A 23113-nucleotide genomic window follows, 5' to 3' on the forward strand; every position below is an offset into this window, starting at 1 on the left:
TAGAGACGGGGTCTTGCTCTTGCTCAGGCTGGTTTCAAACTCCTGAGCTCAAACAATCCGCCCGCCTCGGCCTCCCAGAGTGCTAGGATTACAGGTGTGAGCCACCGCACCTGGCCAGATTGACCAAGTGGGACTGAAAAATCTGGTCCGCTTGACTCACCAGAATTTGTCTTAGTGCCATGTTAATGATTAATTAGAAATTTTCAGAACAGTGCTTTCTAAATCATTCCACAGATACATTGATTTGACCAAATATTATAGTCCTGGATACTTTTCAGTCAATGTAGAATCAGGACTAGAAAGTAGTGGTTCATGGTAAAGGAGATGTTCAGGGCCATGAGCCAACAGGACAGGGAGAGCTGGACCTGGGAAGAACTGGAACCTGGGGTGTGATGTGGTTATTGGGATGTACCCAGTGAGATGAGTGGTCCCAGGCCAAATTCCGTTGTCTCAAGGAGTTTGGCTAAACTTGAACTCAATAGGTAAGAGTCATATATAAGAGGTCCAATATGGTGAGTAGTAAAGGCAGAGCAGCAGGTACCGCAATGCTTATCATTCAGTAGGTAGAGTGTTATGATTCTGAGTTGTTAGTATGAGTTGGAGCTTGATGACAACTAGCATCTAAAAGCATGAAAATCAAGGTCTAGGCCTTCTGGAGATGAGACCAGAAACATCTGTGTCATATATCAAAGTTCTCACCAAGTAAGCTGAACATTAACTCTGGTGGTGTAACTATAGTACAATTTAGAGAAACAAAAGGGAAACCCAAATATACCTATGGAAGAAACATAGTGGAACTTAAGAAGAAAGGCTGAAAGGGTCATATTTATGGAGTTAATCTCTCTAACACCAGATCTCTGGTTTGGGGTCCAAAACTAATTTGAGACCATATCTGCTGTGACAACCAAACTTCTATATCAGCAGTAATAATAATAGGTAAGAGTTATTCAGTATTTACTTTATGGCAGACTCTATTCTAAACACTTTATATATTATCTCAATTAATTCTCAGACTGCACTATGAGTTAGGCATTTTTAGTATTCTTATTTTATGAATGAGAAATTTGAGGTGGAGAGAAGCCAGATAAATTGTTTTGATTCACACAGCTAATAAGTGGTAGTATGTAGGTCTGAATTCATGAAGCTTGACTCCAGAGCTCTCTTTTTCACTATGCTAGGCTGCTTCCATCCCACCAAAATGACAATGAAAAGTATAATTGTTGAAATGAAAAAAGTTACTATAAAGCTCAGCAAATTTGAGATGGTAAAAGAAAGAATTAGTGAACCTTAAGGATGGATTTATAGAAATTAGCCAATCTGAAGAACATAGAGGAAAAAAAGACATTGGAGAAAAATGCACAGAATCACAAAGACCTGTAGAACATCATAATGCATTACAACATACATGTAAAGGAACTCCCAGAGTGAGATGAGAGAGATAAATGTTCATAAAAAATGTTTGGAAAAAATAATGGGTGAAAATATTCCAAATTTGATGAAAAACATGAGTCTACACAACTGAAAAGGTCAATAAATCCAAAGTAGGATAAATATAAAGAGATTGATACTTATATATGTCATAGTCCAACTGTTGAAAGACAAAGGAAAAATCTTGAAATCAGCAAGGGAAAAACAATTGGTCATGTACAGGGGAGCATCAGTATGATTAATGGCCAACTTTTCATCTGAAAAATGGAAGTCTGAGGCAGTGGGATGGCATATTCAAAGTGCTGAAAAAAATTGTCAATCACGAAATTTATATCTAGTAAACTATCCTTCAAAAAAATGAAGTTAAGGCCGGGCGCGGTGGCTCACGCCTGTAATCCTAGCACTCTGGGAGGCCGAGGCGGGCGGATTGTTTGAGCTCAGGAAGTTCGAAACCAGCCTGAGCAAGAGCGAGACCCTGTCTCCACTAAAAATAGAAAGAAATTAATCGGACAACTAAAAATACATAGAAAAAATTAGCCGGGCATGGTGGCACATGCCTGTAGTCCCAGCTACTCGGGAGGCTGAGGCAGAAGGATTGCTTGAGCCCAGGAGTGTGAGGTTGCTGTGAGCTAGGCTGACGCCATGGCACTCACTCTAGCCCGGGCAAAAAGAATGAGACTCTGTCTCGAAAAAAAAAAAAATGAAGTTAAAGAAAATCCCAGATAAACAAAGATTGAGAGAACTTTTTGTTAGCTGACCTGCCTTACAAGAAATCCTAAAAGTTGTCTTTCAGGCTGAATGGAAATGATAACCAATGATAACTGAAGCTTACAGTAAGAAATAAAGAACATAGGAAATGGTAAAGATGTGGGTCAATATGAAAGATTCCTTAAATATATTTTTCTCATTTTTTCTTTAATTTCTTTAGAAGATATTGGATTTTATAAAGCAATCATTATTAACATAAAGTTCTTAATATTAGGTAGTGTTGAATTCAGGACCAAAAGCATTACATTAGTCTAAGAAGGCACTTTTTAATAGGTGCTATTTTATAATGAAGATATGAGAAGTATATTTATTTATGGCATCACACTCAAAAAGCTGAAACTACAGAAAGTGCAAGGAGATATACATTGATCACAGAATTTATGTAATGAACTTCTCTCATTCTATGAGAAATGGATTTTTTAAAAAAGATAGATTAAAAAAATAAGCAACAACAGTATATGTTTTCGTGAATGAGCACTTGAAAAGAGAAGTGTTTTCTAATTTTGAGGGTTGGGTTTGAGATATCTATATATCTATATATGCTTGTTTTTTAATATAATTATATACTGATATATTTATTAAGTTATATTATGTGTATTATATATAAATATAATACATATGCTTATTTTATACCGGCTACAAAGACATTCTCAAAATTCAAAAATATAAATAACACAGACAACATTCTCTGACCTCAATGAACTAAAAATAGAAATAAACAGATAAACATAGAAAACAAAAATCTTCCACCACTTGGGCATGAAAAAACAAAACCATCTTTAACAGTTCAAGTTAAAAAGAAAATCTAAATGGAAATGAAAGAATACATATAAAATAATAATCATCAAAATACTGCATATTAAAGCTGGATATGGTGGCACACACTTGTAGTCCCAGCTACTTGAGAGACTGAGGCAGGAGGATTGCTTGAGTCCAAGAGTTCAAGGCTGTAGTGCACTATGAGTGCACCTGTGAACAGCCACTAACTCCAGTCTGGGCAACATAGCAAGACCCTGTCCCTAAAATAAGTAAAATACTGCATTTCAGAATTAATGAGAAATAGTTAAAGCAAGGATTAGAGGCAAATTCATAGCCCTAAATACTTAATATTAATAACCAAGAAAGAATGAATGTAAATGAATTAAGCTTTCAACTCAAGAAATTAGAATTTTTTACAAAAACCCCAGTAAAACAGAAGGAAGGATTTAATAACATAGAAGTAGAAATTAATGAAGCAGAATATAGAGAAACAGTAGAACCAATATATAAATCATGAGCTTTTTTTGACAAAAATAATAAAATATATGAATTGTTAACTAACCTAATTAAGAAAAAAGAGAAAGTTTAAATATACAAAATAAAAAATAGAACAAGGGAAGTAATTATAGACACAGAAGAAATTATAAGAATCATGGGAGACTACTTAGCTAATTCCTTGCAAATGAACTTGAACACCTGAATTAAATGGATACTTTCTGTAGGGAAATATACAAAATAAAAAATAGAACAAGGGAAGTAATTATAGACACAGAAGAAATTATAAGAATCATGGGAGACTGCTTAGCTAATTCCTTGCAAATGAACTTGAACACCTGAATTAAATGGATACTTTCTGTAGGGAAATATAATTTAGTGAAAAGATAGATACCAGGCAGACACAAATGAGCATTATTCACTAGTCATTCACAACTAGGATGAAGTGAGAGAGATTATAGGTTCCCCTTGGGCATGGTGTGAGAATTCTTTAGAGAGGATGGTAGAATAGGCACTATATATACTCAACATGTTTCTGATGACTTGATGCTGATATATTTATTTTTCATCTATTAATATGCAATACCAGTGATATACTTCCTCATTTGCTGAAAATGCTTGTGTATTAATAGATACAATTGTTGGCATTGTATATTCCCCCTAGAAGAATAGCAGCACTATAATATAGCACAGCCCTTCCACGAACACCCACCCCTACACCAGGAAGTGACAACAGATTGGTTTTTGAAAAGGTATCTATGAAATAAACACAAATTCACTTATCTGTATGTATCCAATATCACTCTCCCAAATTTCTGTCCCTTCAAAAGGTTACTAGTCAATCAGGTAGAAAAAATGGCTAAAGCCCTTGTAAAGATAAGATATGCTTACAATGTTAGAAAAATAAATGTGGACTTTCTCACTTGGATCCCCTTTACAAACTGCCAGGATTTGTAGCATAATCCATTCAGTAGCAATTATTACAACTGATCTTGAGTTTGATGAAAACAATTGGCCATATTCTGGCTCAGTGGAGACATGACCCAAGCCATCCAGGTGTGAGAGGGTATGCTGCTTTGGTGTCTTTTGCCCTTGAAAGGGGACAAATATTCAATAGTTCATGCTGGGGCCTGTTTCTCTGCCTAAGTCTGTGTGATTCCATTCGTGCAGTTAGTACAGTCTTTACAGAACCTCCTTAGAGCTCGCAGTTATTAACACCCAGTCTTCCTTAGGAACTGCTGCTACATCTCCTCTGGCATTTCATATATCCACTTGATTTTCAATGGAGCCTGCCTGCCTATGCTTCTGTGGGCATTGGCATGTGTGCTGTCTCTGGTGACTCAGGCTCAGATTGCTCTAAGGAACTGCATAGCCTTCCTACCTGGTGTGTGTGCCAGGGTCTGATCATGGTGACAGGTGTTGGTGTTCAGCTGCTAATTTCTCCCATTAGAGACAATGTGGTAGGATCTGATGATACAATCTGTTCATCTGTGGTCTGGCCTGATTTTTCCTGTCTAGAATACATTGCCAACTTTATGGAAACAATAAAAGAAGGAATAGATGCACAAACTGCCCTTTAAATGGTTTTGCTTGCTGAGGAAAAAAAATCCATAGCAGTCAGTTTCTTCTTGTCTATTGTAAATTTATTAACAGTGTGTTGTAATTAGGTGCATGGCTTTGCCTTAGAGGACAAATGGTGCTTGTTGAACTGTGACGTTGATCTGATTGTGGTAAAATGACCCATTTGGTTTTACCAGCTGTGACTTTGGAGGAGCTAAATGACAGAAAACACATAAAACTCAACAGATGAAAACATTCTCAGCTCATACTTCCTATCACTGATCATTCTACATTCCAAACAGAATGTCCTTTGAATTTGCTTGCTAATGTCTTATGATCTGAAAAATACTATGCTTAAGTTGATAGGATGTCAGAAGGGCAACTGGCTTATCAGATCAGGCCCATTTTCTTCGTTAATATGACATAAATTGCTCAGGCAGAATCTAAAAATCTAAAGATATGGTGTCTCATTAACCAAGAGTAATTCCCAACTGGGGAAGCAAAATGTAGCAGTTTGCAATTGTGGACTTCAGAGTCAGACTGCATTTGAAGCCTGGCCACACCATTAGCAGCTTCTGAACTTCTCTAAGCCTTGGTTTCCTTATCTCTAAAACAGGGAATTATATATCTGCCTCATAGGGTTTAGGTGAGGATTAAGTGAGTGAATTCTTAGCATGGTGCTTACATATATTAAGCTCTCAAGAAATGTTAGCTATTTTTTTTTTTTTTTTGAGACAGAGTCTTGCTCTGTTGCCCCAGCTAGAGTGCAGTGGCATCATCATAGTTCACTGAACCCTCTAACTCCTGAGCTCAGGTGATCCTCCCACCTCGGCTTCCCAGAGTGCTAGGATTACAGGTGTGAGCCACTGTGCCTGGTCTGCTATTGTTTTTATTATCATGAATGATTCAGACTCCATAAATAATATTAGAGTCTGCAGAACAATGGTCCAGCTTACAGGAAAGTCTTGGGTTCCTGACTGGGCCTAAGAGAGTAAGGCGAGGAACCATTAATCAGCTCCCCTCAGCCAACTCCCTGAGCAGCACTTCTAACTGAGTTGGTGGGAAATTGGGGTCCAGAAGAAAAAAGGGTTCCCCTTCTGTAGCCTTGATCCTGGCAAAAGAGTTTTGAACCACATTGACTTTCACTGATTTCTTTTCTATGTTAGGAGAAATCTTAGAGGCAGAGGGACAGGGAAGAGTCAGAAGAGGTTCCATGCTACCCAACTCTTCACTTTTTCAGCTCACACAAAGTTGAAACCAGAGGAATGGAAAAAACACAAAGAGATTAACTCTGTGTTTGTGGTCCTGTCCTCTCACTGGTCCCTATGCTGGGTCCTTTTTCCTAAGTTTTTATTCATGACTGTTATTTATTCCAAAGAAAGTTTTGGCCAGTAAAGGTTTACAAAAGGATGCCTCCCAGAACATTCCCATTTCAATAAGGAACTTCTGGGATGGAAAATGATGAGTCTTAATGAGGAAATTTCATGCCCCATGACAAGACAGATTTTTTTAAATGGAAAAGGGGCTTCTATTATCTCTTCATTACCTCTCAAATAAATCCGCCAAGTGCTCCTAATGTCAGAGGAGACTGAACTCATTCAGTTGATGATAGCTTGAAGTTGCCTATTGCAAGCCCCAGATTGGAATTTTGTAAAAGCTTATGTTTCATCTGTTTAAAGAAAGAGCACTATATCACTTCTGGCCTTTCTCTGTTCTCTCATTAACTTCATTTCTGCCCCAGTTATCAAGTTATTGCCATTCTACTCTGTTTTGTGGTACTGGAGTGGACTCGGTAAACATTTCTCCTTTGTCATGTGGCAGGTGTTAAGCTTTGTCAGTAGAGGGCACTGGAAGGCCACTGCAGGAGGAAAGGACCCTCTTCTGGTTTCAGTGTGCTTTTCCCATCTTGTTTCTGTGGCCTTTGGCTCCAGGTGGCATTTGGGCCATCCTGCGGTGTTTGCCCTCCAGCTAGTTCTACCAGCATCTAACCCAGAGGCTTCCCAGTTGAGTCTCAAAGGCACCCCGGCAAGTGGTCTCCTGTTTGCCAGCCCTGGCTTATGTCACCTCAGAGAACTTTACCACCCAGGGCCATAGTCACATCCTTTCCATTGAGGTCTGAATCTCAGCCTTGGGTTTGGGAGCAGGGGCTCTTTCAAATTTGTTTCTTCTTAGGTACTCTGTCTCAGCTAGAGGTCATAGCTGCTTTCAATATCTGCTATCTGTATTCTTTAGAGTTCTCTTTATTCTTCAGTATTTAATCCCCTTTTACAAGTTAATAATTCTTTATATTAAATTTTCCCTGTTCAAATTTCGGATGTGGTTTGTGTCTTTTGACTGGACCCAAACTGATAGATCCTAGAGAATCAGCATGCAAACGGTGAGTTTGGGGAGGAACTGGACATGCATAGCCCAGCTTTTTCCAATTTCCTTTCTCCTGGGAGTCAGCTTGTCTGCTTGATTGTTTTCAACGTAGTAAGCTTTGTGGCCAAGGCTCTGCCCTGAGCGAGGGGCCTGTGGTGGTCCAGCCCCATCCCAAGACTGATCACGTAAGTCTAATTCTGCCTGTCAGTTTGAGAAAACCCATAGCCTACAAATGAAAGCTACATTCTCTAAGATCAGTTCTATCAGTAATAATGGTGTTATTTGGACCCTATCTACTGACTATTTCATCTCGTTTCTCAGTTAGTTCAGAACCCAGACAGGGAGAAGTTCTGCTTTTTATTACTCCCTACCCCTTTTCCTAATGATTTTCATGTAAAACTATTTTAAATAACTTACCCCCAGAAAAGTAATTGATATTCTAAGAAAGCACAGCATGTGTAACCCATGGCTTTGCCTATACCCTGGCCCTCAACCATATCACTGTTATTTTTACCCCACTGCATATATAAAGCTATTTTTTTCTTAAAATGCTAATCTAATTGGGGAGTGAATCTATATCTCTAAAATACTTAGCTATGCCATAATGATCACCTTCAAAGACTACAATCCCAAAGAACCACATCAACAGTCCAGCATTTGATAATGGGAAAACATTTAGAGAACAACATGATCTATTTGAAACATATCCTTCTAAAATCATGAATTAGAAAAAAAAAATCCTGCATTTAATGATGTGTATGAAAAAGAATAGTCTTGTGGTTTCCACTCTGTGTGTGAAGGACCACCTAGGAAAAGGGTCATTAGCCAGCCCTGGGGCAAGGTCTACTTCCCTGACACACTGGACATTAACAGTTGGAATTGATGGTATTGCTGAGTTCTCGTTGAAGAGGAAATTAAGGAACGGATGTCAGCAAATTACCACATTGGCTCAGACAGCGAGCTACACACCCACTCGTCCCCTCCATCATCTCTACTGACATGGCACCTTCTATTGTCCTTGACTTTCTCCTGCATTCTGCACACATGGCTGAATTGCTTATGTGTCCTGTGTGTTTGCATCGGAGAGTACAGCAGAGGGATATGTACCCCAACGTGCTTTAGGGAGAATGAGAAAATGCGATTCATGCCTTTTGTGAGCATTTGAAATGTTGGGGTAGTGGCCAAGGATTAATAGAGCTTGGTGACACCCCTCATCTTAAGCAAGGGCCTGACATGGGGAATGTGTTTGATCTTCAGATTCTGAGTTGACCTTTGAAGCAGATTTGTGCCGGGCTGAAAAGCCAGAAGTGAACACCTTGTCACTTACTGACTCTGAATGGTTAGGAATGATTTTATTATGAGCCATGTGATTTGATGTAGTAACTTTACATTTTAATGATTATAGCCTAACATTGTAAATGGAATTATTTAAGGGACAGAATCAAATAAGTTATTAAGAATCAGAATCAAAGAATCAATAGGTTTGAAATTTAAGTATGAGTCTTTGCTTTTCTCCTTACTGCCTTTGATAATTTCTTCAGTTATTATGGAGTAAAGTATCTAGTTATTAATCATAAAAGCTCCACTTTCTTAGACGGTGGCGATCTCAGGCTGAGATGTGACTTAGATGCAGTTTGTCTTTGCTTCCTTCCAGACATTCCTCCATCTAGTGTTCTCCTTACAAACCTCTTCTCCTGCTTTTCCCTACTTCGAAGGATTGACCTTGGTTAGGAGATCCCTTTGTAGTGGATTTTAGCACTTAGCATGAATATCTTTTCCAACCTGGACCTATCTTTCACATTTAATGAGGGTATAGTTATAGCATTGTGATACTGATTTCTGTGACTTTTCATATCATCTATTTTCTGATTTTAAAGAAATGTCTTCAACCATTTCTTTAACTTTTTCAAATGTTTTCTCTTTAGCAGAATTATAGCATATGTATATTTTGAATAGATCTTGGTCTGTGCCAAGTATATCGTGGTCATTATCTAGAGATACCCACCATTGGAACTAGGTAGCAGATTCTTGTAATAGGGTTCAAAGTTTGACACTGGTGGAGTTGAATAACTCAAGGTCACTATTCACAATGTGTTCTATGGAGTTGTGGCCCAGGGAGCACTATTCACAACCCGTTGGGACCGTTTGGTGGTTGCTTCCTCCTTGGCTCTGTTGCTCCCACTGCTCTGGAATTGCTCACTGAGCCACACTAGAAGATGAGGCAATCAGTGTCTACTTTCTCTGCATTTAAATTACTTGGCAGCATCCTAAGTGTTCACCAGCAAGAGCTATTTGAACCTAAGAAATCTTTTAAAAGTTAGAAATCACACAGGACATGTGGCATGTGTAAGCCATTTTAGCCTTCTTTCTAAAAGTGAGAAAAATAGACACAACCCAGATGTCTACCAATAAAGTGAATGACTGAATAAACTATTGTATACCCACATTGTGGAATATCATTTAGGTGTGAAGTTCATATGGGGTGATCTTTAAGTTGTATTACTGAATGGAAAAAGTACTGTAGTGTGCAATCCGGTTTTTACTGCCCTCAACTATAAGTATATTATAAATATTAATATATTATAAAATTTATATTGTATCTATTATATAATTACAGCACAGGAAAACTGTGTGTGTGTGTGTGTGTGTGTGTGTGTATATTTTTTTTTCTTTTTCTTTTTTTTTTTTTGAGATAGGGTGTTTCTCTATCGTCTGGGCTAGAGAACAGTGGTATCATCATACCATCATATGGTATGATGGTATGACGATACCATCATACCATACATATCATCACTGTAACTTCAAGTTCCTGGGCTCAAGTGATCCTTCCATCTCAGCCTCCTGAGTACCTGGAACTACAAGCATGTGCCACCATGCCTGGCTAATTTTCCATTTTTTGTAGAGATGGGGTCTCACTCTTGCTCAAGCTAGTCTTGAACTCCTGGCCTCAAGTGATCTTCCCACCTAGAACTCCCAGAGTGCAAGAATTATAGGTGTGAGCCACTGCACCTGGCCTATATATAAAAATAAATATTTATAGCAGATATAACAAATGCATATAAAACATCTGAACGAATGCAAGCCATAGTGATATGGGGAGGAGGCTGGGATCAGGGGTTGCAATGAAGAGGAATTTTGCCTTTTACTCTCTATGTTCCTGTACTGGAGAATTTTTTACACTTTGATGAATCATGTATTACAAATAATTATGAACATTTTAAAATTAATTAATTTTGAATAGGTAAGATGCAGCTTAGAGAGAAAAACAATTTTGGCTAGGGCTAGGGCATGATACTGAAGGAAGAGACACAGGCACATGCCTAACTATTCAACTTCGTTAATGGGATCTACCAATTGTGTCAGAATGGCAGCTCTGTTGCTCTAGTTAATAGTCTCAGAACAGTTAATTAATTCAAAGGTCTTGCTTTCTTACTTTTATGAGTAAATAAATAGAATACCTTTTGAACACATTTCTAAGTGTTTAACTGTATGTTAACAATTATTAGTTAATTATTATACTTCAGTCTTTACATCTTCCCTTCTATATCCTCCCTCTCCTTCTCTAACACTCTCCTCGCCTTGTCAACTGGTTTATGTCCCCTCTGTTCAGGACCTGTCTCGAAATTCATAACTTCCAGGAAGCCTTTCTTAATTAACTCAACCTCACTGAGAAATCTTTTACTTAGCGTCTTTGTGGTGAGTGTTCTTTAATGTTTGAGGACTTCATTTCGCACCTTGAGGCATTGCTTGCTAATTGGTTTTCTGTCATTTTTTTGCATATATGTTCTCTTAATTCATCTTCCAAAGTAATGGACTCTTCATGAGATAAAATACAGAAAACAGTGAGGTATATGGGCATTAGAGACAAAAATACCTAATTTAAACTTTGACTCTTCCAATTTTTGCTGAATGTTTTTGCAAAATTTTTTTCTTTTAAACTGCATTTTCCCCACCTGAAACTGGAATAATAATTCCTGTTTTATGGGATTGTTGCACTGTTCAGATGACCTATTTGTGAAGCACTTGGCATGAAACTTTGTAGTAGTGAGCACTCAACATGTGATAGTTATTGACATTCATCTCCTTCTGTCTCCATCCCACTATGTATGGGTATATAATGGTCTTTCCATCAGATAATGTCTATAATGAGGTTTAACATGATTTATTTGCTCCTTTTGGTGATATATATTCAGAGACCCGGGGACATTTGGGCTTCAGAAGTAGAGGGATGGGGCTTATATTGTCAAATCTAACTCAAGTCCACACTCCTTTGTTCTTCAAACCTGCTTGTGGTGAATAATTTTGTCATATCCAACGGAGCTGTTCCATATATGTTTAATTTTTATGCTGCTTTGGGAAGCAAGTCATATTTGTCCTGGCACCATTTCTTGACATATTTACAACAAGTGTATATTTGTGTACATTCATTTATGCAGTCACTTATTCAGCAAAAATTTACTAAGGACTGCTTGCTGAGCACTGTAGATACATATGAAGCATGAATAGGAACATGCCAGGTGGACAAATTGGGGAGAGAACTCTAAACCTAAGGTAAAGCATGTACAAAGGCCCTGAGGCATGAAAGAACAGGACCTTTCTTTGGAGCTACAAGTACTGTACGGTACAGTGATATGGTATTGGGTCTGTGTGGGGAAGTGGTTTGAGATGAGATTGGTTAGACAGACAGGCAAGACCATTTGTATATCATGCAAAGGGGTTAAGATTTTATCATGTTGGCAGTGTGGGTCGACAGAAGAATTTTGAACAAGGAAATAACAAGTTCAGATTTGTAAGTTACAAAGAAATTCTAGCTACCAGGTACAAGATGGATTAGAGGTAGATGAGGTAGAAGGAGGGAGAAAAATAAGAAGGCTGTTGGAGTAGGATGGGTATGAAAGAATGAGTGACCAAACTGGGATGTGAAAGAGGGGATGGGGTGATGAGTAAGGGCCTTAGGAAGCAGACTTGGCAGGACTTGGTGCTTGATTGCTGTATTATTAATAGTTTTCTATTGCTGTTATAACAAATTACCACAAATGTAGCAGCTTCCAACAACACAAATTTATTGTTTTAGACTTCTCATGGTTAGAAATATGACATGAGTCTCACTAGGCTAAAATCAGAGTGTCAGCAAGACTGTACCCCTTTCTTAAGGCTGAGGGGAAAATTTATTTTCTTGCTTATTCAGGTTATTGGCAGAATGTGCTTCCTTGCATTTGTAGAATTGAGGTCCCTATTTCTTTGCTTAGTATCAGCTGAGGCCCATTCCTGTCTTCCAGAGGCTACCTGCATTCCTTGGCTCAGGGCCCACTTCCTCCATCTTCAAAGGCAGCAATGAGAGTCAGGTCTCTTTCATTCTTTGAATCTCATCTGCCTCTTCTTTTTTCTCTCTGTCTCCCTTTTCCACTTTAAAAGACTCATGTGATTAAATTGGGCCCATCCAGATAATCCAAGACAACCTCCCATCTCCAGATCCTTTACCTTAATCACAACAGCAATATTCCTCTTCCCAGATAGAGTAAACCATTAATAGGTTCTGAGGATTAGAATGTGGTCATCTCTAGGGAAGTAATTATTCTTCCTTCTCCAGTTGGATGTGGGGTTGAGGGAGAATGTAGAATCCAGGTTTCTGACTTCAACAACCAGATGGAATGCAGCCTTAAGAAAGGAACGTGTTTGGTTTTGAACATGTTGACCATAAGATGTTGCTAGGAAATCAAAATGGCACCATCTAGTAAGTAGTTAGATACACCAGCCAAATGGCAGATGAGAAATCAAGGAAGGTTAGGAAGCTTTTAACATGTAGTGAGCCCTCAGTGAACATACAGAATGGAAAGAGAATAGGGATAAGAACAGAATCCTAGGACCAATAATATTCTAGGTACAACAGAGGGAGAAGCACTCACAAATGAAACTAAAGAAAACCTAAAAGGTTTCCCTTTACTGTGTCTCTGTCTCTTTTGTCACATCTCTTCCTTTCCCGTCCACCTGGCATACTTTCTCCTCATTTCCCTGGTTTTTGCCTACTCGTAGTTCCTGCTTTCTAAAACTTCAGTTTGCACGTGTGCACTGTGGCCTCTCTAGTCTGCCTCATCACCGTGGATCTTTCAGCGTCAACTCCCATTACTAAATTGCCTTATTCTCTTGGTATTTCTCAGTTCAAGGTTAAAAAAAACAAAACTTCTGAAAAGAATTGAGTTGATCCACTTTATCATATTGAATCATGCTGTGGCATAGGTCACCAGAATAAATTAGGATTGGCTGTCCTGAGGCCAGGTGCCCACATTGGTGCAATCAGCTGCTTCTCTATTTCAGGGATTAGAATAAATCCAGTGTTACTATTCGGCAAATCATTTTGTTCCACAGAGGCTTTGGGGGAAGAAGGTTAACTTTATCTCTATTGTATTTGCTGGACCAAGGATTATGATGTCAAAAATGGGCATATAATAGGTTCAGGCTTCTCTTCACCATTACCCCTCACTCCTAGCCTCATGTAGCCCTAATGCTGACTGCGGCGGGGATGGTCTTTATAGAAATTGAATTTGGGATTCAAACCACAGGAGTAAAGTCCAGGCAGGGAATACTCAAACTGAATATAGTCATTTTCCTTCACTGACCAATCTCTATTCTGCATTGCCTTGGTATGTTTATAAATAGTATCCAAATGAGAGCTAGTTATTCAGATTCATGGGCCTTGCAGCCACTCACCATTCATCAGTTCTGTAGGCTCTCAGCATACGTACAAGGAGTGATGTCTGCATGTCTCTGTATGCCATGCACTGACTCTCCCATCACACTGAATAGGCAACATCTCGTCTTCTCTTAAAGAGAGACACTCTGGGCAGGGTTGCAGCTTGTGTCGGCAGCATTGAGAAGAGCTAAACAAGTAACACTGTTCGTATTTGGTGTTTTTCCTGGATTGTGAAAGGACTAGAATTTATATTGCCAGTCCAAACGCAGTACTATAGTCTTCAAATTCCTTTGCATTTTCGTTATACACAGATAATTATCTTTCACAAGATCTCGATTTACTGAATCAAAGTATGGTGGGCCCCAGCAAAGTCAGGGCATCACTAAGATTAAATGTACTTCTCTAAAACCTAATTCCTATGAAGCCAAGCTTCAAAGATGTTTCCTTGTGTGGGGTTCATGTGAGGCCACAGAAGGTTGGTGATGGCCCAGGTGAGCGATGGTCTGCAGCTGTTCTCCTCAGGCCAACAACGAAGCAGTACCCCCTGCCCATGTTTCCTACCGAGAAAGAGACTGAAAACAGGCAGGCACATTGTCGTCTACACTGTAGTGGACCCTCACCATCTGTTTCTCACTGGACACTTGCCAGATCATTCTCTACTTGTGGCAAAGGGATGCTCTATTCCTGCTTGGCTAGCCAGTGTTGAACCTGCTAGCGTTGTTTCAGTCGAGTCTGTTCACTCTGTCTACAAATGACTTCTCTGTAGTGTGAACTGTGTTGGGGGTGGATTAAGTCTATTAGACAACAGATTGCTTAAGCAGCTCTTCTCTGTGGAACTGACCTTAGTGAGAACAGAGTGAGCAGGAAACCTGAGACAATAAAGGAAAGTTCAAGTCCTGGAAAGGGCCATAGAGATGATATAGGGTAACCTGCTCACTAAAAGATACAGCACCAAGGCTGCCCACAGAGATGAGCTGGGGGGGACATGTGGTTGTAAAACCTCAGACAGCTGGAGCCAGTAAGAAAGGTCAGCCAAACTAGGATTGAAGCTGAAGTTATGTGATGGTACTCTTATTGTTTTTTTGAAATGCAAGGGGAAGATTAAGGCAAATATTGTTGAATGGAATGAATGAGATAAATAGGCAGCCTCCAAAATAACTGAAGGGCAACCTTCAACTGCCACTCTTTCTAGCTGGTATACAGATAATTTAGTGGTTTTTGAATCAGAAGATGTAAAGGGTAACTAAATTCTTATGCAAGACAGATAAATCATATTCTTCTTCTCTTATCATTCTTCCTTCTAACCTTGTCCTTCCCTCCTGCTCTCTCTCTTCAGATCTAAAAGAATTATATAGTCTAGCCTCAAAAAATTACTCAGGTTCTTTGGACCTACCAGACTTTTTTACACCCCTTTGACTTGCTATGTGTTGTTTTCTTTGCCTGAAATGGCTTCTCTCACCTTCTGTGTCTTGAAAAATCCAACCTAATCTTCAGGAACCAACTCAAATTCATCTTCTTTATAAAATCTTCTGGGACTCCCCAGTTTGGGTAAATAGTACCTTAATTATGCTCCCATATATCTTTGTGCTTGTGTTCCTATTATATCATTTACCAAATTGCACTTTAATCATGTAGTAGGATAATACTCTGAAATATCTGACTCAGGATTAGGCTCAGCTGCATATAACAGTGGCTTAAAGAAGATGGAAGTTTGTTTCTCTCTCCTCTTAAGGAAGACTAGAGGGACGCGGTCTAGAGCTGGTGTGGCAGCTTTGCAGTGTCATCATGAATCCAGTTTCCTATCTATCTACTTTGACATATTCAGCTCATAGCTTTCATTTTCAAGTTTATCTGATGTCTATAATGGCTGCTCAAGCTCCAGCCATCACATCCATGCTCCAGGAAGGAAGAAGGGGGAAGAAGAATGGCATGTCTCCTCTTTTTAAAGGAGATTTTCTGGAAATACCATATAACAATTCTCATTGTATGTCATTGGCTAGAAATCAGTCATGTAACCACATCTAGCTGTAAGGAACTCAGGAAATTGTAGTCTTTCTTATGGCAGCAATGTCCTAGAAGAAAAATTATATAATAAGAAGCGAAAAGAGAATGGGTATTGAAAGGCAATTTGCAATCACATTATCTGATACATTGTTTACTTCTGGTAATTCTTGCTGCTTCCCATTCCTCTGCCTATTGAAGCTGAGCAATCTATGGCTTTATGAAGCATTTAGAACCCAGGTGAAAACAAAGATCACATGTTATGGGTTTAAAATTTATAGTCATAATTCTTGTGTGCAGAAATGTTACTTTCTTCGTTTACTGAACTTGACTTGCCCACAAGCCCCTATTTCTATTTATGGCTAGGGCGAAAAAACTCATTAATTAAAGGTAATGTCATCACTTCTGTTTTAAAATTAATTTCTTTGTGGTAAATATTCAGTTAAATCCAGGACTCTTCCCTTCCCCTTTTTCCTGCCTTCTCACCAGGAAGTGGTCTGGTTACCTAAGGGTCTTTCTGCTGTTCTCTTATTCTCTTGGACTTCTAATAATTAGGTATAGTGTATGTCTATCTCCTTCTCTACCCAGGAACCTCTTGGAATTTGTGACATTGTTTTGACTATTTTATATACTCCAGTGCATATTACTGAAGTGGAGACATGGGGAATAGTTAAAAATGTGACTGATGAATTTATGAGTATACTTTAAATGCATCATATAATTAATTCAAATGATACCATAATGATCTGAAAATTCTGTACAATTAAAACTCTATTTCTCTAAAGCCCCTAGCACTATGTTTATAGCTTTCTTATGGCACTAATAATCCCCAACTCTCAGTCATACTGGTTTGTGTGCTTGCCTCACCCCTCGTTAGAGTGTCTGCTTCCCGAAGAATGTTCCTGAGCTATGTAGCTTTCACAGGTCCTGAGAAGGCCAGGGACAAAATAGGTCTTCAGCCAATGAAAATGAATCACTACAGAAATAGGGGCTGGCACTTTACAACTTATCACTAATGAATGACTCCCACCAGGGAAGAAACAGAATAGATTTTTTTTATTAAAGAATTTAGAATATCAATAAAGATAAGTTGATAGTTTGCCGTTAACAAAACTCTTTCTAAAGAAAAAAATTATTTTTGTTTTTCAGAAATCCTCCACCAACTTTACTTCACCCAGAAAAATGGAGTGAGGAATTCAACCACTTCATTTCACAGTGAGTATTCCTACCACCGAAAATTGCTTATCTAGCAAGGCCTTGAACAGTGACTGGAGAAATCCAATCCATGGAGTTTACTTGGCCCTAGAAGTTGTTATGCCTACTAGCACATAGTGACACAGGGTTGTTCCAGTAAATGACAGAAAGTGCCTCTGCAGGATGTGAAAAATGAGGAGTTCCATTGGACTCTTGGTTATAATCAGTCCTCCTGATCATAGGGGTCACATTTATCTGAGAACTGACTCTGTCCTGAGGCAAATATTGCCAACTTGTGTTGTTTAATAAGGGAGGCTACTCAACATCTAAAAACCTAGTGCCCACACTGGGACCAGAGAGAAGACAGAAGAAAGTAGCAGCCTCCAGCAGAGGTTTTGCAGCTTGGAAGTTGGGCTTTGCTCTAGGATCTGTAACTGGCTTCATAAACAAATTTCAATGACCCCTATATGTTTTTTTTATAATCCTCTCCCTTAAGCAACTACTTGACCTTTTGTTTCCCAGAAATGATGGATTTTCTACAAGACAAAGCAGTTGAGATTCTGAAGGACCCAGAGCAGACTTCCTGATGCCAAGATTTACCATGTCCCATAACCTACCCCCAATACGTGTAGCCCCTTACTGGTTATGCCATGACCTGTCCCAAGGCATGTGGCCCCTCCTTTAACAGCCCATAATCTCCGTTAGTTGGAGAGACAAATTTGAGGCAGTTTCTCCTGTTCTGCTGACAAGACATCTATCATGTTAACAAATTCCTTTCTAGATCCTTTTGTAGTTCATAAGTGTGACGATTGGGTTTTCACAACCATGCGTGAGATGTGCCTCCCTCAAACCCTGTTACGATGTCAGCTCATTACCTATCTGACATGAAAAGAAAAAAAAGAAAAGAAAAAAAATTCCTTTCTTCCTTGGCAATCCTTGTTGTCTCACTAATTAGATCTTTGTGTAGTGAGCAACTGGACCTAGACCGAACCCCCCTTGCAGTTTTGACAACAATTACGGGAGCTCATCCAGGATGGTGTTGCTCGTGGTAGGATGGCTATAGAGCAAGGAGAGATCAAAAGTTTCCCTTACCAGCTGCCTGGCCGCATTCGCCAGAGGGTGGCTTTGGACTCTTCCTGCCAGCTCGACCATTACCAGCCTCCATCACATTGGTGATTGCCTCCTGATTGCCTCCGAAGAAAGGAACTCTGGATTTGGATTTTGACATTTGCGTCCAGATGGGTGAGTGCTTTTTAAAGGTACTGCACAATGGGGGATGCTCCTCTCTATTTGGGGAATTTAGGGAATTCCTGTTTGTTTGGGGTTGGGTAAGCCCCCAGCCATTTGTGAGAGTGGGAGCTGACCTAACTGTTTTGATTTAGCACTCCCGGGGCTTATTAGTTGAACTACAGTTCATTTGTTTAGAACCTCTTAAATTTCTCTTTATATTGAGTGTTTCAGTATTGGTGTGTATTATATAAACATACAGTCTGTTAAACTCTCTGTCTCTATTATATTTTCTGTCTATTTAGAATTTGCTGTTGATGGTATAACAAGAGTAGTCCAAGGTCTGGGAGGTTAAAGACACCTCAATTGGTTGTTCCTCTTGTGGCAGATTCTATGACCTGAGAGGTTAAAAGGCACCTTGGTCCTAAGGTTTAGGAGATTAAAAGACCTCTCTGTCCGTGGCGGCACCCTGGCTGAGATACAGGGGTGTCCACTGTTAGAAAGGGAAAGAGAGGAATGGAAACATAATGTATACAGATTTATATAGAACTTTAGGAGATCTCATGGCTAGAGTTCTGAGAATTTTGTGTGTGTGCATATATGTTTAGATGTGTTTTATGTATCTACATATATGTTATGTCTACATGGTACCAAAATTGACTTATAAATAAAGGGAGCTCTCGCAAATTAAGTAAATAAGCCTAAAGGCTTTTCAAGTTCACATGAATTTAATAATTTTTAGTAAATAAGCCAGTTTTTAAAAAATTATTGGAAAAATAGAAATGTCTTCAAAATTGTCAGCATACATTTTTGCCTGGGTTTAGTGGTCATTTTCATATTTGAAGGTATTAGGTTTGACACAAGCTATAAAACTATAAACTCAGCCAAAACAAAATGATCTATGTGTGATTTTTGGTAAGTTGGTATGATGAAAACAGCTAAATCTCCTGAGTTAATGGCAAAGTTACCCATGTATTTAACTTTAAGATTCTTGCTTAGATAAAAAGTAGACATGCCTAAACAAAAATAAGTGTTGGTATTTAAATAAAACTCTACATAAATGATAGGATAAGAACAGAAACGTATGGTCAAAGGTTTATAAAGATATTTTGGTTTTAGTCTCTTAATTCTAGTAATTGATGCAGTTTCTTCCATTGACTTTACTATCTGTGGAAAGGGATGCACAAAATATGTCGAAATAAAATTGAAGGCTTCCCTTTGGTCTGGTTCACTCTTGATTTGTTCCGAGTACTGGTCGTAAGGCAGTCTGTTATGTGTATATTGTGTTGCTATAGCAAAGGCCTCTTGCCTAAAAAAAATTTTTTTTAAATCCCTGAACTGTTAATTTTTGTGTAATAATTATTCTTAAAATCCAAAGAGAATCTCAAAACAATCTTACTCGTTGGAAGTATCACACGTGCTTGAATTTACACTTAAGTAGAAAAATTGTTTGAGACCATTTAGATTGCTTTTAAAATAACTTGATCTTGATCCTTACATAAAAATATTATGACTTAGTGACATTATGTTATGGAAAGTTCAGTACTTGTCCCCAAGGCCAAATCAGTGAGAATGAAGAACAAGGACAAGCGGTTTGAGGAAAAGGAAAGAGAACTTATTAATTTGCCAAAAGGAAAGAGAAGTTTATTAATTTGCTGGCAAATGAGGGCAGAGGACTAGCGTCACAAAGACTGCCATCATCCTTTAAACAGAAAAACAGGGCTTTTTAAAAGGGGGGGTTTTGTGGTTGGGGCTATTGTTGTTTAACTAAAATGGTTCCGTTGACCTTTATCTCCAGTGACGACTAGCCTGTGACCCTTATCATGACCCTTATTGAGACAATTTTGTCAAGTCACCTCCCGTGGTTTAAGATATTAGAAAACAAACAGCAAGGAACATTTTTCTTTGGCCTGGGGGAAGGAATGTAGGTTTTAATTCCCCCAAAGGGTAGAGGTTTTAGAGAAACAACTTGTAAAATATTTCATTGCCCTTTTACCGACCTTTACCTCTGTTACAATTATTTGAGATGCTAAGGATTGATGTTAAAGGTTTATTCAGTCTATAGTCAGGTGATGTCATGTCAATACATTTTATTTTAAGATGCTGACATTGTAAAAGTTGATAAAATGCCTGTCCACTTCCATTCCCATCTGGCTAGAACATTTAGTTGGCTAGAAGTCTTTTGACTTTAAGTCCCTTTGCCATGAAATTCCCACTGAGGGACAGGATGGAGTCAGAACAGGTAGCCACACCACCCTGGCAACCATGGTACAAGATAAGTTTAGCCATTGATTCTGCCTCTGGCAAATCTTGGCCAAAAGGCAGGAAATGTAACCTAGGTACCCCCTGTACCCACCTTCCCACCATAGAGACCCCCTCTTGGCCAAGTAGAACAAACACCTTAAAACTGAATTCCCAGCCATAAAGGGAAGGAAAGTTAGGCATGCCTACTGGTTTGTTTGATATGTAGGGGCAATAAAGCAAATAATGGGGTATATTCATCTTCTTACCACTTTATCTAAAAATTTTGCCTTGTTTTCAGCAATAGATTTAAAAGACACTTTCTTTTATGTTCCTCTTACTCCTGAATCCCAAGAACTATTTGCTTTTAAATGGGAAGACTTAAAGTCTAAAGCTTAATGCCAGTACTGCTAAACTGTCCTGCCTCAAGGGGTTTAAAAACTTCCCAATAATCTTTGAAAGAATTCTGGCCAGAGATTTGAGAAAAGTAGTTTTAGGTGAGGAAATGATTTTACAATATATAGATGATATTCTCATAGCCTAAAGCTAAATCAAGACAACATGCTATAATTATATTAAGTTACTGACAACGGATATAAAGCATCTCAGAAAAAAGCTCAGATTTCACTTCCCACTGTCAAATACTTAGAATTTGAATTGTCTTTTGGAACTTAGAACCTCCTCCCAGATTGGAGAGAGGGTATAAATTAAATAACTGTCCCTACCATCCACAAACAGTTGCAAAGATTTTTGGATATGGCTGGGTTTTGCTAGATTTAGATTCCTAACTTCAGGCTAATAGCAAAACCCCCCGATAAATCCTTAAATGGGGAGTGGACCTACTTACTTGGACCAGGGAATGCCACAAGGCTTTCTCGAGTATTAAAAAATTAATGACTGCCCCTGAATTGGGCCCCTCAGACTTCTATAAGCCTTTTGATTTGTTCATTCAAGAAAGACAAGAAATTAGACTCAGGATCTAATCATAAATGACCTGTACCTTATTTGTCTAAACAGTTAGATGTAACAAAAGGATGGCCCATTTGTCTGAGAATAGTGGTTGCTACTTATGATATTTTACAGGAAGCTGAGAAGTTTATCCTTGGGCAACTGGTGACTATTTATACCATGTATTATATATTACCCCTGCTAGAACAAAAGGGAGGCTTTTTGTTAATGGCCAGTAGCTAAATGGATAAATATCAAGCTGCTTTGTGAGATAATCCTAATATAACTAGAAAGGTGGTGTCCACTTTCAATCCGGCCACCTTGCTGCCCATGGACTCTTGTTCCCATTTCTATGATTACATTCAGGTTATTGATCAAGCGTGTTCTAGTCTCCCGAATTTGACTGAGCAGCCCCGTGTTGGACCCAGATGAGGAGCTTGGGCCTGTGATTGTCTAAACAGCTGAACAATGGGCGACACTTGCTTGTTGGGAATCCTTACCGCCCACTTTTCAGTCCATTAAACTAGCTCCCTAAAACTGTTTTCATAAGATAACTAGGGAAATTTTGGATAAAAATTCTGTCGGCGGGACACTGGGCCAATATTTCCCAAGAGAGATCCTAGAGGAAAATGGATATTTCTTTTGAAATATTTTACTACCTTAGTGGAGAGAGGGTGGCAATTCAACAATATATATTAAAAAGTTTCAGTTACAGGCCCAGCACTTTCGTTCTTCCTCATACCCAGCCACCTCCATTTTAGCAGAAAACAGCCAGGTAAATCGATGTCCTGATACATAAGATTAAAGAATAAACTAAAAAGACGTGGGGAATTGTAACTGGCTCCGTAAATAAATTTCAATGACCCCTATACGTTTTTATAATCCTTTCCTTAACCAACAACTTGATCTTTTGAGTTTTTTCCCAGAAATGATGGATTTTCTACAGGACAAAGGAGATGAGATTCTGAAGGCCCCAGTGCAGACCTCCTGATGCCAAAATTCACCATTCCCCACAACCTGTCCCCAACGCACATAGCCCCTTATTAGTTATACTACAACCAAGGCACATGGCCCCTCCTTTAAAAGCCCACGATTTCCATTAGTCAGAGAGACAGATTTGAGGCAGCTTCTCCCATTCTCTGGACCTTCCTTTCTTCCTTGGCAATCCTCATTGTCTCAATAATTAGATCTTTGTGCGACAAGCAATCAGACCTAGACCAAAATCCCCTTGCAGTTTTGACAACAGATCTGTGGTGTGGGAACAGAGCTTCAGTTTCTAAGAAGATTGAGGGGAAAAGTAGGATCTCAGGCCTGGGGCACCAAGATGAGGTGCCCAAGCCAAGGCTCAAGGTATAGAGAATAAGATGAAAACCCAGCTGACAGTGTGGCATACCTGGTGAGAGCTATGCCACCAGGCAAGATTTAACAAGACTAAGACAA

The 23113-nt window shown here is 38.9% G+C and overlaps 1 protein-coding gene across 2 annotated transcripts in view; it reads left to right on the forward strand.

Annotated features, from left to right (window-relative positions):
• MYO3B (myosin IIIB) overlaps window positions 1-23113 on the forward strand; it is a 412726-nt gene that overhangs the window by 122260 nt on the left and 267353 nt on the right. For both annotated transcript variants that reach the window (XR_001137744.1, XM_012650712.1), the window contains exon 8: window positions 17213-17278. Coding sequence is in view for 1 of the 2 variants with exons in the window: in XM_012650712.1 (XP_012506166.1) it covers window positions 17213-17278 (66 nt within the window). In the remaining variant the exon portion in view is untranslated. The remainder of the gene's footprint in view (window positions 1-17212; window positions 17279-23113) is intronic.

The sequence above is a fragment of the Propithecus coquereli genome, unplaced genomic scaffold (assembly GCF_000956105.1).
Source record: "Propithecus coquereli isolate 6110/MARCELLA unplaced genomic scaffold, Pcoq_1.0 Scaffold34, whole genome shotgun sequence".
Classification (NCBI taxonomy): domain Eukaryota; kingdom Metazoa; phylum Chordata; class Mammalia; order Primates; family Indriidae; genus Propithecus; species Propithecus coquereli.